The 16,406-nt window shown below is 42.4% G+C and overlaps 1 protein-coding gene across 2 annotated transcripts in view; it reads right to left on the bottom strand.

The window, feature by feature from the left end:
• SLC4A4 (solute carrier family 4 member 4) overlaps positions 1 to 10,598 on the bottom strand; it is a 228,399-nt gene extending 217,801 nt beyond the window's left edge. Inside the window, exon 1 of one of the 2 annotated variants that reach the window (XM_040556789.1) lies at positions 10,477 to 10,598. In XM_040556789.1, coding sequence (XP_040412723.1) covers positions 10,477 to 10,487 — 11 coding nt within the window. In that variant the 5' untranslated portion in view covers positions 10,488 to 10,598. The remainder of the gene's footprint in view (positions 1 to 10,476) is intronic. The other variant, XM_040556785.1, reaches the window with a different exon arrangement.
• Between the last annotated feature and the right edge of the window lie 5,808 nt (positions 10,599 to 16,406).

Below are 16,406 nucleotides of genomic sequence, written 5' to 3' on the forward strand. Positions count from 1 at the left end.
CACAGCATTTCATCTATGACATTCACGCAATACTACTTGCAAATCTGAACAGTCAGAACAAAAACCTACATGACAACCACACACAATAAAATCTCAATGTGCTTACCACATTCGTTTGTCTAAACACATTTGTAAAAGAAAGTTCAAAAACCTTCAGATATGGATTCAGAAGAGTTTCTCTGAGTCTACATAACCTTTAGGAAAAATGTGTTCCAATAAAGATCCCCAGAGTACTACAGGAAAACATAACCATTCTTTCCTGTCCCTAATTATTTTGATAAAAACGACACCACCACCTATATGTAGCCCTCTCACAAAGATTAGTATTTATAAGACAAGCTACCTTCTGCGTTGCAGCATCCTTGCCACAGGTGTAAGGATAATACAAGTATCAAGACCTCTTAAAACCTTATACAAATTGCTGTTATGAATACAGCACAACTAACTTGAAATACTAACAGAACTGTATAAGCGTGAAAAGTGGCACTTTAATATATAAATAAAACCAAAGGGAACTTAATATTGCTGGAGCAGGGCGGGTTGATTCTCGCTTCTTAGTCACTTGGTGATGCCACGCTGTTCTACAATGGGAGGACTAAAATTGTCCTTTGAGATCCCAACAATGATCCCATACTTTTCGGAGGTTACTAACCTTACAGGTTCAAGAGTTATAGATATCTTCTCCCATATGCTTAATAAAGTCACCTGAACCTAATCAGACTATTGAAATGGAAAACAATTCTGGGCACCTCTTTGGAAGAGTTCTTTCTCATCCCCATCATCCTTCTGCATATCCATTTCCAACCTTATGCTAACTATCAGTCAACTTACAAGAGAAGTAGGTTTCAGTCAAGTGCGAGGAAGGAGTTCTCAAAATATCAAGCAAAAAGAGAAAGCAACTTTTAATAGTGCAACAGCCCTGTGTTCTGTTGAGTCACTTCAAATATTCCTGGTGTCATCAGTCAATGCCATAAAGTTTACGTGAGCCTTGTTAAACTCCTCTGGTAGCTAAATTTCCCCAAAGGTAGCTTTGATCACCAACCAAACACGGTCTTTTCTTTTGCTGCTGGAGGTGCTGTGTCAGAAAATAGCACTCAACACAGCTCCCGTGGACGTAACACATCTTTTCCTATGTACAATGGTGTAACACTGGATTGACAATCCTATATAGAGGACTGCACTGCAGCTATACAAATTCCTCCACTTAAGTCCCAAGCTACTGTACTTTTCATAGCTGCTGACTGAGCTTTAGCCTGTCTCCCAGAATAGGCTGCATTCTAGTGGCAAGCAGAACAATTCAGGCATTTCTTACCAAAGCAGCCAGGAAGATATAATATTTAAGAAATGTTTAGCATCCACATTTATTTTGTGACCAAGCGTTCCTGGAAGTCTTTAAACAGCCTGTCTTGGATCTGTATAGAGAAGTGCCTAAAACTACAAAAGTATCCAGATCTTGCACAGTTTTCTAAACTTTGTTGGTAAAATCCCTCATCTACTAAGTAGCATATTCCTGCTCACTTGGCAATTGAAACACATTCTCCATGACCCTTGCGAGAGTCTCTGCTTACAGAAATAGTCCCAGGATCTCTCCTGCAGGCTCTAGGACAGATTTCAAGGGTTGGCTTCATAATACCATGTTCTCCCTTTTTTTGGAAGGGCCCGCTTACATCTGCCTCTTCTTACTCACTTCTCCTCTGCCTACCCTGGACAAGTGTGGTCTGGCAGGAAAAGCTGACTATTCTATTCAGCCTTTAACCTTTCCCCATCTGCCTTCGTCTGGTGAGATCATTAAACTCCAGTACTACAGAAACACATTCTCATCCACCATATCTTGTTTTCCGCAGTGCTCTGCTCACCTGTCCGGCTCTTCTGATATTGAACTCCTAAGAATACACTACCTCTCACTCTTGGTCATTCGTCATCCCTATTCAATCACTCATCACAACCTAACAGTTATCATGCACGCAGCACCAGACAAGGAAACTTTACAATGAACAAGCAGCGATATGCAGCATCTGGTGCAGCATCTTTTCCATGAACACCAGATCTACTCCCTTTCCTCTCCCAGTTAATAAATTAATGGTGACTTAATGGAGGAGACAGCAAGAGGAAAACAGTTTTCGGTCCTAACAGACTAACTTCTTTCACCTGTGTGTTCTTTAAAGCTTCTACCATCATTGTGCACACCGACTTTAAGTACTGCTTGCAGGTCTGAAATCAGATTGAAAACTCACACAACCTGGGACATGAAAAAGTCGGCCTACTTTTTCCTCTTTCAGCATCCTATCAGTAACATAAATAGGATTTATCTGCAGTATAGGAAACAGAAAAAGAAAAATACAAGTTGCTCATTCATTCCTGTTGTGTCTCTTAAAGAAGTCCATATCGCTTTCCTCAGCCATATGGAATTGAATAGGTAACACACTAAATATCTTGAGAAAGAGGACACAGTTGCCTGCATCCACAGTTATGTTACCTCCCTCTGTTACCAGCTGCAAGACAGTAATTATGCTGTGGACCTTCTATAAAAAGAGACAGTGGAAGCAACAGCAGCACAGAAAGGACTCGCCTCAGTTACAGAGCAGTGCCCAACTCATACAGGGTACCCCATATGGACACTGTACAGAGTACCAGTCACCGGCCTCCAGCATTTATCACCTTGCTTTACAGCATGGTACTGCAGAGGGTGTAGTTGCAATGACCAAAAATGTGTCACAGTCACATAGTCCTGGCGATAACAACAGACAAGTGTCTATCAATAACCTCAGGTTATGTTCAGCTATCCTTCTGCTAAGGAAAGACTATCTTCATTAGCACAAAAGCATTTTATTGCACTTGTAAGTTGTGTCCCACCTTGTTTGAACCCACTGAGGACAGAAGTAACAAAAATTTGTATAACAAATTCATGGCTGTACAGACATTTGTGTTAAAAACAAATAAGACAGAACAACCACCACCAACAGAATGTGAAATCAGATTTCTAAAATAAAGACCTTTCCCAGTTTACACATTATTGGTGCTTTCTTATTTCCAACTGGAGAAGTAATGGTTTTGCAACAACAGCCTGTGTTAGCGCATCCAGACTTCCTGCTATTTAGTTTTTACTTGCTTGAACAGCTCAAAGATTTCTAATATGTATTATCTATATTTTGAATGGAAATGTAGTGTTCTCAATGCATTTTCAAAGCTGCTGCAAATATTTCTAATATATAAATATCCTAAACATATGAAATACCCAGGCACAGATTCATGTTTAACCCATTTAAAGTTTTTCAACTTGCTCTCTCTTCAGTGTAAGGCTATCAATTAAATGCTTGATTTCTTTTGTTTTCCTCGGGGTTGATTAGCACGCAAAGCAAAAACACGCTGTTGACTGTTTACAAATAGTTTGTTATATTTCTGTGCCCATTGCATAATACTTTATAATACACAGTATCAGTGCAAAATAATACTTTAAAACACCAGAATTTCCAATTTTATTGCTTGAAAGGTAACCAACTGCTGTCTAAAGCAATATATCCATAGATGTACTGGACCTCAGATTCAGTCACCTACCAAGGAAAAAGTAACCTCTCTAAACTATGCTGAGAGCAAGAAGGAAAGTAACCAGAACTCTGGGGCTTAATCCCAACTTACCCTGCTCCCCCAGCACAGTGGGGAAAGGGACAGGAATGTGCAAATAGGGTCAGGGTGAAACTGCTTTTCTTGGTAACAGTAGAATCTTAGATCAGGAACTTCCCAACATCCCATTCCCCTTCTTCTTACTAAAATCTCATGCCATCAACATGCAGCAGGGGAAGGAAAAGTAATAACTGCTCTAATGTATTAACTCCCTTTTACGGAAGAAGCCTTTGAGTCTCAGATCATGTAAATAAATACCTGCCTTTTATAAAAGAGCAAGGACCAGAAACAGGTTCTCTGACACATTCTGGAAATAAACACATTGGTTCTGCCACCCTTATCAGATGTACCTGATCTTAGTCTCAGCAGGGTTCACTGTTCTAAGCAAGCAACAGCACGACTCAGGATGGCAGAGCCATCATGACCTTTACTGTTATTACTGTTATCAAGGGCATCAAAGAAACACAGTTCCTTGGAAGCTCAGCCTCTGGCTTCACTTTTCTACCAGAACGAGGATCCAGCTCTTCCTTTTAATTGCTTATTGTTGTAGGGATCAGCCCTTGCAAGGTGTTTTGTACGACAACTTTTTACACAGAAATAAAGGCTGGAAGAAGACCAAAGATGAACCATCTGAAAACACTGCTGTTAGTACTACTAGCTAAGCCTGCACCCCCACAGTCTACAGTTGCAGAAGCCTAAGCCCTGGAAAAACTTGCTTTGAATGTGTCAGTGATCCTTCTTGCCACATAATGTAACAGCTATCCTGAACACATTCAGTCATTCAAACAAATAAGCATAAGGAAACAAGATGAATTTTCTTCTCCACTCTATACAGGTAAAAATTTCTAGCACAGAAATGCAGTTCTGGGGCTAAGGCTATGTGGGTTGTATCATCCCTCCCATTAAAAGACTTCACTCTGAAGTCCCAAAGCAACTCTTAGAAGAGACACAATTTCCAGGCAAGCAAGCAATTGCACATCTGCTCACAAGGACTTTCAGATACCCATTTTTCTACATTTTGAGAATAAACACCAACTGCATTCCAAACCTTCAGCTGGTTTAAATGAGACCCAGCAGGAACGCTGCACTTTTTGATAAACCACACTCCATTTGAAATCCCTCCAGGACGATCCTCCACTCTCGCAGAATGAAGAAAGAAGGCAAGGGCATTCCCAACACAGCTCCAGAACTTCCAAACACATCAGAGGGAGGGAGAGACAGCTGTGCCCCACACACCCACCACCAGGCAGCCGTGTGGCCTCCCGGTTGCCCCCAGCAGGAGCAGGTTGCCCACAGGGCCTGGGCAGCTGCCCCAGGTGTCTCTGCCCTTCAGCACCACGGCCAGCGCTGGAGCCCGGCACCCGGGGGCGAAAGCAGGCAGAGGCCAGGTCCTTCCGCACGGCCCTTCGACGCAACCCAGTTGGAAGCGTCTGCTGGTAAGCCAGGCCTCCAACACCGAGAGAGTTAGCAACACCTCAGAGCCTCCTGTCTATTTCTGTAACAGCATCCCTGAGCTGTTTTCAGCCATTTACCTAGATGGGTTTTCAGTTAGTTTCAGCTTAACGGTACTAAAGGATGTATCAGAGGTTGACTTGGCTGAAAGAAGCCTACAATACTTATTACAGATCCCAGGTCTCCTGTAAATATGTACCGACAGGCATCTCCATTTAATGACAAACATTGTCAAGATTCAGACGGAAAAAGTTTATAACTACCCCAAGTTAATAAATCAAAGTTATTGCATTAACTTATAGGCTTCTTTTGGTTTTAATGAGATTTTAGATTATTGTGCAATGAGGCCACTTTTCATACTGCCAAGTCTGGGAGACTATTTGCTAAAACCATAGTAAAGAAACTCACTAAATACCACTTCGGAAAGAGGTCATTCTTCAATGCAGTTGGCCATAAATTAACCAATGCAATTACCAGGAAGTTCTAACAGTGTGCTGAGAACACTCTGCATGATGTTTACATCAGCTTAGGCTTGTGTTAGAATGCACGCCTCATTCTGAACAACTGTGCAGCTATGATGTCTTCATCACATAAGTACGTTCAAAGTCAGTTCTGAGCTAAATGAAAACCAGAAAGCAAAACTAGCCTTCAGCATTCCAAGTCACTTTTGCAACTGTATTCTTTTATTATTTGTTTAAATGTTGCGCTGTAACCTCAGATTAGAAAATACCGACTGCTGAAAAGCAACCTCCAGCACAGTGCTTCCATCCTACTGCTCATTTCCTGGAGAGCTCTCTAACTCTCTCTCTCAGTTATTAGCTATTCTTGCGGTCAAAGCTCAGCAAGCAAGCAGCAACTTTGGGCAGCAGAATTTTCCTGTATGCAGCTTACGTTGCAGAGACGCCTTCATTAACCTCCCCAGCTATGCTCATAGGCACCCAGGCTTAACAGAGTTACATTCCTACCTACATCAGTTCTATTGATGTTTTGCCCAGGTGTTTACTGTCTTGGGATAGCCAGCACTTGCCAAAGCAGAGAAATGCCTGTTCTGGGTAGACACTGGGTCTGGGGACACCTGCCTGATGACAATTCCTGTCCTGTGTGGCTGGCATCTCAGCCCCTTCCTACTCAGGATCAGCATGCCATTTGTCTGGGCATCAGCTCTTCCCAAGCCAGCTGTCAGGGGCTCTTCCCACCCACAAGGCAGATTGCTTTGCTGCTGGGATGACTGTCTAATGACAGGCACCCGTGTTTGGCAAGCTGTTGGAATCCCACAACCTAACTATAATAAGCACAGGGCATGACTCAACTTGAAATGCTGTCTACTTTTTAACTGGCACTGTGCCATAACCCATATGTGATCAAGAATTTAAAAAAAAAATTAAAAAGTGACCCACATCCTCTTTCAATTCCTTCCTTCACCAGCAGCGCCTCACCCACACAGCAACCCAAGTGGCTTTGGGAACCATATGGTGCGGCACAGATGCTCCCCGCTGCTGGGACAGCAAGATAGAAATGTGTGCCCAGTCACCAGTGAATCATGATGCACTCTGGCTGAGAAGGGAAAAGGAGTGGGGCAAGCAAAGCAGGTTTATTTTCTTAGGGTTATCTTCCATGCACCAAGTTCAAAATTAACTAAATGTGAGACAACTTGCAATTCGGTCAATAGATGCTACAGTGAGCTCACCGCTAATATTCAAGCCCACCCTGATGTGAAGTCAGCATTTCTGCTTCACTGAGTGCAATCTCTATCATCAACTGCCACTCTGAACACACCATATACATCAAACTTGCTCCTACAGCAACTTTAAGGCATTCTCTCATATTTAAATGCTGACTTCACCTACAAGGTCACAGAAGACTTAGTGAAAAGAAAGCAGTAGCTGTAGTTTCTCATTTGAGAAATCAAAACTAGTTGCTGCTTGTGCCAACAAGCGTTCCTCTCAAAGAGGAGTAAAGCCATGTTTGGTCCAAACAACACCAAGCAGACAAAGTAGCTGGCAGCACACTGTGACAAGCACAAGGAGAGTAACGCCTCACACCATCTAAGCCTTTAGTTTCAGCTACATTCTCAGCCCTCTGGCTATCACTAGCACCTAAAAACTTTCTTAAACCTTTACACAGACACAAAACAGGGAAAGCTTTGAGTAATCAGAGTTAAGAAATTTTCATTAGAAATGTCATGGCTGTGAGCTGAAGAGGCAGAGTTAGCCCTTCCCTGAATGCCGGGGGGGGAAACAGCCACAAATGAGATCCTCGATAGCTTTTGCTGAGAAAACAAAGCACTGGAAGCATGACTGCATTTGAAACACTATCCCAGGCAATGAGCTAGCCCCGAATTCATGAAGTAAACACTTAACCCTCTGTATTCTCAGCTTTCACACTTTCACTCTTTGGATTCAGGTCATTTGCAAATAGTTGGCCCAAAATGGTGGATTTTAAAAAATAAATAAATAAAAGAAAATTCAAAAGAACAGGTGGCAAGCCAGCCCTTAAAACAATTCATTCTGCTGCTTGATTTTTACAACCCAGAAGTCACAGAGTTCCATATCCTAAAACTTTGCGGAAAGCAGTGACAAAACATTCATGTCTGTATGTATGCATATATATATATATATATATATATATATACACACACACACTTTTTTTTTTTTAAATTACAACAGCTATTAAAAATGAAGAAACTATTCCTTTTCTGAAGTGTCACATAGTTCATTAAAATTGGAGTTTGGAAGCAGTCCAGTTCCAATCTCTTCCTCCGAAGGAATTCCATGCCTTAAACAGTATGCCATAAACATTACTTCTTCTATCCTCCTAACGAGACATAACTATCAATAGCTCCATTTTAAGCAGATGGTAAAAGACAGATGCTAAAACATTAAGTGGCATGACTGAGCTCTAGAAAGTCCTGTGGTAAAGTCCAGTGACACACTTGATTGGCTGCCTTGCTTTTTTTTTTAAACAGCAGAAGATTTCCAGTAACTGTCTTCCCCTTCTTCACTGCTAGAAAGGGGACAAAAAAATAATCTCAGGTTGTGCACCTGAAAGCAATGATATTCGATACCACCAAACATTTTTAGAACAAAAATGTCTTAGCGAACATCTTTGTCACAGCACAAGAGCAAACTAAGTTTTGGAAACTTCTTGCACAGAAGCACTTTCCTCCAAGACAATGCTCCAAACCATCAGTTAGATCAGGATTTAATTCCATGATCTCACTTTGAACCCTGACTGCTTGCAATCGCTGCTCCTAATACCATTTGGATCAGCAGATCTGAGGCTCAAATTTTGCAATTCTGCTCCTCCGAGGCAACAACAAGGATGAAGTTAGACCAAACAAGTTTTCACAAAGCCAAATGCCACGTTCTTCTGAAATGCTTCTGTTTCTGACTTATTAACTACGTGAACTGTACAGACACGTAACTTTGATTTTAAAGTTATTCCTATTCACCTCTGGAAAAGTCTGTGAGCAGACTCCCTCCCACTTTCTCACTCATGTTCTCTGGGATAAATGGCCTTCCCAAAACAACTTCTGACTTCTTTCTTTTTAACTCCTCATTGGTCTTTTGATTTTCAGGTGAGCAACTTACTCAAAAAAAAATACAACTCAAAAGCATCTGTTTAGACCAAATCCTTACTTACCTACTGCCTTAGAGGCTTGGGGTTTTCATCCAAACTGGTGGTGTTGCTGCTTTGTTTGCCAATCTTTCCATAGTTTTATGAATCTGATTTCTCAGATGCTCCTGACTAACCAGGCAACTTTAACCTTCCCTACTTGTTCAGGTGACATTAATTGCTTGTAAAATGCTATCATCACTACCATGCTTGTCAGTGTTGAATCCCAGATCATCACCTTATAACAAGACAGGTTTTCTAGTGGAATTCCTTAACGTTTTAGGTCATTTCTCTGAAGTATCAGGGTTTTTATGCTGGCCAATCACAAGACAACAGCACCACCCAGTGGCCCTTTCTCCAGACAGCGTTTTGAAGAACTATGGAGTATGAAGTTAAAGATTTTTCAGAAATAAAAAGTTACATGAACTCCCTCTGTTTCAATCGCGCAGGTGATTTCTCAGACAAAGTGGAACTTGATTCTAAAAGGAGCAACCCCTAACAGGACAGATCCCTAACAGGACAGATAACCACAAACAGTGGCCATTTCTGAAATCTTGTGAGTCCCTTGTTTTCAGACGGCATCAGGTTTGCTTGCCACAGATATCCCTTGTATATTTTCCTGTGGTTTACACATTCAAAACATTATTTAATACAGTCATTCTAGGGAGAAGCCCTTATATCTAAGAACGGAATGGTTCCTCAGTGAACATAATAAAACAAGAGACATTACCTTTAGTTATCTGAGCCAAAGGACAATGAGAAAAGAAGGAGGGCCAAAAAAAGGGGGGGCTAAAAAAGAGGGGGGGGGAAGGGGGAGGTGAAAAAAGGGAGGGGCAAAAAAAGAGTGTCAAGCTGAGGCAGGGGAGGTTTAGGCTGGACATCAGGAGGAGGTTCTTCACCAAGAGGGTGGTCACGCACTGGAACAGGCTCCCCAGTGAAGTAGTCACTGCACCAAGCCTGTCTGAATTTAAGAAGCGATTGGACTGTGCTCTTAGTCACATGGTCTAAAATTTTGGGTAAACCTGTGCAGTGCCAGGAGTTGGACTTGATGATCCTTATGGGTCCCTTCCAACTCAGAATATTCTATGATTCTATGAGAGAAGAGAGAGTAGAGGAGAGAAAAAATACCATAAATGGCAGTTCTGTGAAAAGGAGGAATAAACACTGTACACCCTTGTTATGAAAAGAACTGGCATGATCTCATCTCAAAAGGGATTTAGGTGCTTAATTGACTCTGCAGTCAATTTAAAAACCCAGAATTCCTGAGTCTGTGAAGGTAAGTTCAGATTTAATAATAAAACGCTCTTTTACCTACAAAAGACTATTTTAAAAGTCAACTGTAATTAAATGCTGGCAGGTCTTTGAACTTAAACCTTTTGTAACAGTAGCACGGACACAGTGTCCCATTGTTAAGACCATGTTTTAAACCCTGAAGGGACCAGAGTTCCTTCTGTGACATTACTCAGGCACGGCACAACCCGAAATTCTAACCCTACTTTCCTTCAGAGTCACAGGGCTACAGAGATTCTTCCCTCAGGACTTTTTCCCCACCAGGCTGCAACTCAGGGCACACTTGCTCAGCCCACAGGCACTGTCCCAAGCATACCAGAGGACATCTGTTTACCTTAACACTAGAGAATCAGTCTGTTTTTCCTCTCTTCCCGTCACATAACCACAAGATGGATGTGCCCAGCCAAAAAATTAAGTCATGTGTACAGCTGAAGCATACAATGGTTACAGATTGGTCAGAAACTGATGACCACAACCATGGCTGTGGACTTCCTTTACCTTTGATGCATTTCTGCTCTTTCTTTGTACAACTGGAATAAGTCACCTTGCAGCTTTACAGCAGCACACACCGGAGGATTGCAAGAGTCTCAGACATGGCCAGCCATACCAGGAGCTGTACAGGTGCCTAGGACAAATAAAAGAGATTATTTATCTTGTGCTCAGAGGCCTCTGAAAGGGCCCAGGGCCAAACTGCAGCAAAACAGGACTGCCAGTTGCCAGGTGAAACAGTCAGCAGCCCAGCTGATCCAGTCTTCAGCTTAAAACTCTTCTCAATTACCTGTGCAGGCCCTGGGGCTCTGCTGAAAGTGAATTCCCACCAGGACACCGGACCAGCTTAACATGGAGCAACAAGCAGCTTTTTCTCTCTGTGGTCAAGGCAAGCAACTGTGGGAGTTAATGAAGGCAGTCAGACTGTTACTGTATCACAAGCACTGGGCTTCTCCTACCTTTCCTTGCCTATACAGCAAATGTCTCCTCTTTCTTCAAAAGTAGGAAAGAGGCAAGGGAATCTCAAAGAAATGGATGAAATGGGTGATCTGTGCTGCTATAACTTCCCTAGTAACTGGGGCTATTGTGGCAGTCATTAATGTATCAGATTAACCAGTCTGTTCCTAAGGCACACTCACTGGAAAAGGGGAAAAATAAACATCAGCACACAAGACCTAGGGCTCAGTAGCCAATTAGCAGAAAGGAGGAAAAAAAATGAAGGAAAGAAATAGGAAGAAAAAAACACTACATACACACTAGGAAACTGTAACCTGCAGCCAGAGGTAGGTAACCTGGGAGCAAGGACAATCATCAGAAGGATCAGTACGGGAATGATTTTCAGTAGTTAGTCTCCTTCCACCTCAAGTGCACTGACAGCCCTTCCACACACAGTCCATCTCTCCAAGACCACAGGGAGCAAGAGCATCCATCCCATCACCCATCTCTAGTGGCCTCTTCATACAAACAGGATTTTTCTGTAGGGCTCATTTTGCTGGGTGTGTCAGATGTTTGCTTAAGGAGCAAACACCAGCCAAAACCAGGAGTGATCTACTGGCTCAGAGTTAGTGCTGGGCTTCCACATCTCACTGCCTTAGTCAAACTCTCTCTTCCAAAGCTGAAATTCTCTACTCCTGCCTGCAACACACAACACCTGGTGAAGGCTGCCTGGTAAGCTCCAGCTACCTTGCTTCCTTCCTTGTTTTGTTTTTTTGTGTTTTTTTTTTGTTTGTTTGTTTTTTTTTCAATGCCTGAAGCTTTACAGCATACATAGAGGGTAAAAAGGGGGATGAGAGCATATAGCCATTATTCCAGTGTCCTTTCTGAACCAAAAAAAGTGCCACATGCCATTGTAGCTCAGCACAGATGACAAATGGAAAGTGTATGGCATTGCTACTATTGAGACAAACAGCAAACACTCCAACAATAAAAATAAATAAAAAAACAGAAGATTGACATCTTAAGTTAGGACTGGTTCTGGTTTACAGGAACACGCAGATCCAGCCTCCTTAGCTTTGAGCAGCTCGGCTCCAAAGCTTGCCAATCTATTCACATGGCAAGTGAATGGAGAAATTCATAGCCCATGCAGCAGGGCCAGGTAGTTGCAAAGGGCCCATGGCCATGCTCTCACCCTCCACAGTCAGCACAGTGAACAATCACGTAATAATGCTGAGCACTCTTGAGGCTTTCAACTCAGGGGGCCTAGGATAAACAGCTCAGCTTGTTCTCCATTTCTCCTTTTCACTTTTGCATACCTCAACCTCAGTTTGGTAAACTCCAAATCTCTGAATCACCCTGGAATTACTTATGTCATCTCCTGCTGAAATGACCTGTAGGCCTGGGTATATAGCCATACTTCTGCTTATCCTGGGGTACCCTGGTGTGCAGATGTTGGTGGCCTTGTAGAAAATTCAGGGCTGCTTCATAGCCCAGCAGGAGAGGCGCAACGCAGAGAGCAGGCAGGTACAATGATACCCACGGCTTCTCAGTGATCTTGGACGGATACAAATAGGCCAGACTTTTACGAAGTAAATGTTCAGAGAATCTTCCTACATAAGAAAACCAAAAACCAAACCCCATGTAGTAAGAGATTACAGGAAAGGCAACCATGAGACAGGATAAACTGAAACCATAATTAGCTGCTAGGATTATTGAGTAGCAACTATGTCGTGTGGTTACAGAGCAATAATCCACATTTGGAGTCAATGAACGAGTACAAACTGGCTAGAGGCTGCAGGCACAGGTTTTTAAAAAATGCTTCAGTACCTAGCAGCAACTTATAAAGCCCCTGCAGAATGTGGCATCTGTAAGGGGCTTAACCAGCCCTGCTGGGCAGGAAGCATTTCTGAAAGCCCAGGCAACTTCACCTGATGTGCTCCCACAGAAGCTATGCACCTTTGATTTAAGCATCACTGAGAAAACAGCCTGACAGCTTATGTAGAGAGGTGCTGAGTGAGTCAGGTGACATTCCTCAATGATGAAGTGACACAGGATTAAGCCCAATCACATCATCCTTGGGAAGGAATAAAGGAAGATCCTGGACTGTGCTAGGTTAGGTGGAGTCAGACTGAAATGAAATGAAGCATGTTAACACAGGCTGCATCTCTCTCTTGAGACTGATAAGGGCAGTGCTAGAGGGCTCCCAGAGGGGAAAGAATACAGTTGCCTTCTAAGAGTTGTGAAATCTGCCTGTTTCCAACCAGCTGCTGTAGTGATGGGAAAAGATGAGCAATTGTTCCTGGACTGGGAGGACAAAATAATCAACATTCCCAAATCATTATGGAAAAACAACAACAATAAGGCATACGAAAACACGAGCTCCCCAACAAACCCCAAGTGACATGGAAAACTTGATGAAAAGAAGGAAGCTGTTTTCACTACGCCCCTAATTGGTACCCAGTCATCTAGTAGAGTTCTTCGGGGTTACCTGAGTCACTGATTACACCACTTCAGCTGTGGCAGGTAAAAGGAAGAAAAATCTTTTGCAAGGAAGGGCTCGGAAAGGTTCTCAGCAGAATCCCCACTTGAAACCATCAAATATTTAGACATAACCACTTCAATTCCAGAAGGTCAAATTCCATGAAGATGTTGAGCAAAGAAGCAAAGTCAGGGAAAACCGAGAAAATGCTGAAGGGTTCAGAAGGCTGCAAAGGCTGGAGGCTGCCTTTGTAATGAAAAAGACGGGACATTTGAGCTTCCTAGCAAACACAACTATGTGCAAATGGGAAATTCTGTGCTACAAGCATGTAAGAAACTAGCTCACCTAAGCCAATCCTTACTAGGCCAAAATACTATTAGTGACTACTTCAATGGAGCCTCTTCTACAAAAATAAAAATTCACAGTTCAGCAAAGCTATTTTTAAGGTCTTAAAGCCTCTTAATGACCGTCTACTGCCTCTGAACTTGTTCATTCAGCCACTTGAAAGACATTTATCTAACTCATACAGCACTCAGCTTTAAACAAACGAATTGATGAGCACCAATAAACAATTTAATTAGTATATTTGCTGCAAATCATTGGAGATGAGGGTTGTGCAAGGTTATGCCAGGGGCAATGAGCATACTGGTGTGGTAAGAAATTTGTAACAGTAGTTAAAGAAAGAGGAAATCAGAAATGAGGGAGGGGGTGTAGATTTTCATTAGCTTCTAAAGGAATTTCCCACTCTATGTGAATTATAAACAAAGCCATTAATTACAGGGAAGTCATAACACCCTTTTCCTTTTTCAGTAACATTTCACCATAACCAATTGCGTACAGACAGAATAAAAGCAAACTCAGCTCTAGAATGAGACATGTCTGAGTATTATAGCAATGCACATTTCAGAAACAAAGGCAGTCTCCATGTTACTTATATTTGCAGTATATTTTTCATCTTAGTATCTCCAAAATGCTGTTTTTATATTCCTAAAGTAAAATTTTCCAGTAAGAGTCAGCCTAGATTTGCCCCTTGTGATGTCACTTCTGCTGAAGCAGAGGCTGCTTTGGAAAAACTAACGTTCTCACAAAACAGGAGCTCAGACACATGCTCTCTTCTCAACGCCACACTGTGCATTAGTATCTCGTTCCTCCAACTCCCAACAGTGACTTTTAAACTGAACACACTTATTTTCAAACTCAGCAGAATTAAAATACCAAGAAAAGGAAAAAAGCAAACTCACATGCAAAGTACAAGCACTTCAAATTGTACAAGTGTCAGAGCAAAACACCACTGTAACCACTTTCATTAAATATTTACAGAGAGCTTGTCTGCATATCTGAATCTCAAGCAAACAAACCCAAGTTTGGAGTCAGGTGTGCTTAGCTGGATTGGACATTGCTTTCCCCCTCGCCCCCAAAAAGAAAAATGAAACTGAGATAAGAGTCTCAAAACCACTGTGAACTTTGGGATTGAAAATGACTTTTTCCTCAATCCTTTCTGAGCACGTTCTTCTAATTTGGAGATGTTATTTAAAAAAATAAATGTAGCCCTTGCTACATGCCAGAGTCAGGGGGGTGGGAAATTCTCATTCTCTTACAACATGTTCTTTAACTAAGTCCTAGTTCAAATAAAGAGCTTTGCCCAGACCTTTACACTGAGGCCAAAGCTATGCTGTGAGCTAACTGTCAGTACAGCTATATCTTGCTGTACGCCAGCAAAGGGCTTATGAGGCGACTAGGGCCTTCTCTAGCAAAAAAGCATTTTTGCTAAAAACTTCCTCCAGTCTCCCTAGGCAAAACCTGCACTGACAGAAATAACTTTTTGACCAAAACTACTGTGCCAGCAGAAGACATAATGACAGATTTGTAAAGGCCTTCTTCATTCTTTAACCTATGCTGATGTGGCAGAACAAAAGCACCAGTAAAACCCCTTCAAAGCAGCTCTCAATCACTATCTATATCACGGGTGACCCTACTCCCACTACTGGAGCTTCTCACCCCTTTAAAACTCCCTCTTCCCTCTTGTGGCAGCATTGTCCTCTTACATGCAGTGTCTAGAAATGGAACTGATGTAGCAGAGTGTGACTGACTTTCTGGCCACAGTAGGCTTGCAGTGTCTAGAAATGGAACTGATGTAGCAGAGTGTGACTGACTTTCTGGCCACAGTAGGCTTGCAGCAAGTCTCCTTAGCTCCATCAACCATCACCTACAAGGAGCTAAACACAGCACACTTGTCTTTATAGGTGGCCCAGGACACAGAATTCTGAGGAGAGAGAGAAGCAAGGACATTGAAGTTTCTCAAGGGTTTACAGTCCCTTTAATCTTCTGCCTCCTGTTCTAGCCCCCTCAATTGCCTAGCACACAGGATCCAGAACAGAGTTTTTGCTGTGTCACTGGCAAGGCAGGAACTCAGCACTCACCTGCTCTCTGAAAGCCAAAGCTTTGGCAATAGCTCAAGGTAATACAGGTTAATGGCACAGAACACTAGCTGTACATTACATGAGTGGGAGTACTGTAATTAGCCACCTGTTCCCATTTCCTTCTACGAGGTACAGGATGCACACTTGAAATATTGCAATAGCTCTGCAAACATGCCTTTAGAGGGGCACTTTCCGCTTCTTTGAACATCTGTCTTCTGCAGAAAAGAAGGTCCATTTTATCCTTCTCTTCTTTAGCAAGAGCAACAAAAAATCACAACTGAACAGACCTTTCAGCATTCCAGTTCCAAACCCGGCAGTAAAATTCCATAAATCAATTTCCTTCTAACATCTACACACTGACTTGGGCTAGACTATGCTGGATTCATTCACTCTGCACATTACTTGGCACTTTCTGCTTTATTCAGGTCATTGCCCATTCCCACCCCTTGCTCTGTGGCTCCAGTGAGGGACACGGCATAGTCCAAAGCAATAGCCAAGTCCAAAACAGGTTTTGTTCCGTTCTCTGATATCCGAGGTCACACAGGAAATGAAAAATCCACTATACACTGCCTCTATTTAGTCCTCTCTAAGAAGAGGGGTAACAC

Source organism: Cygnus olor, chromosome 4 (genome assembly GCF_009769625.2).
Source record: "Cygnus olor isolate bCygOlo1 chromosome 4, bCygOlo1.pri.v2, whole genome shotgun sequence".
NCBI lineage: Eukaryota > Metazoa > Chordata > Aves > Anseriformes > Anatidae > Cygnus > Cygnus olor.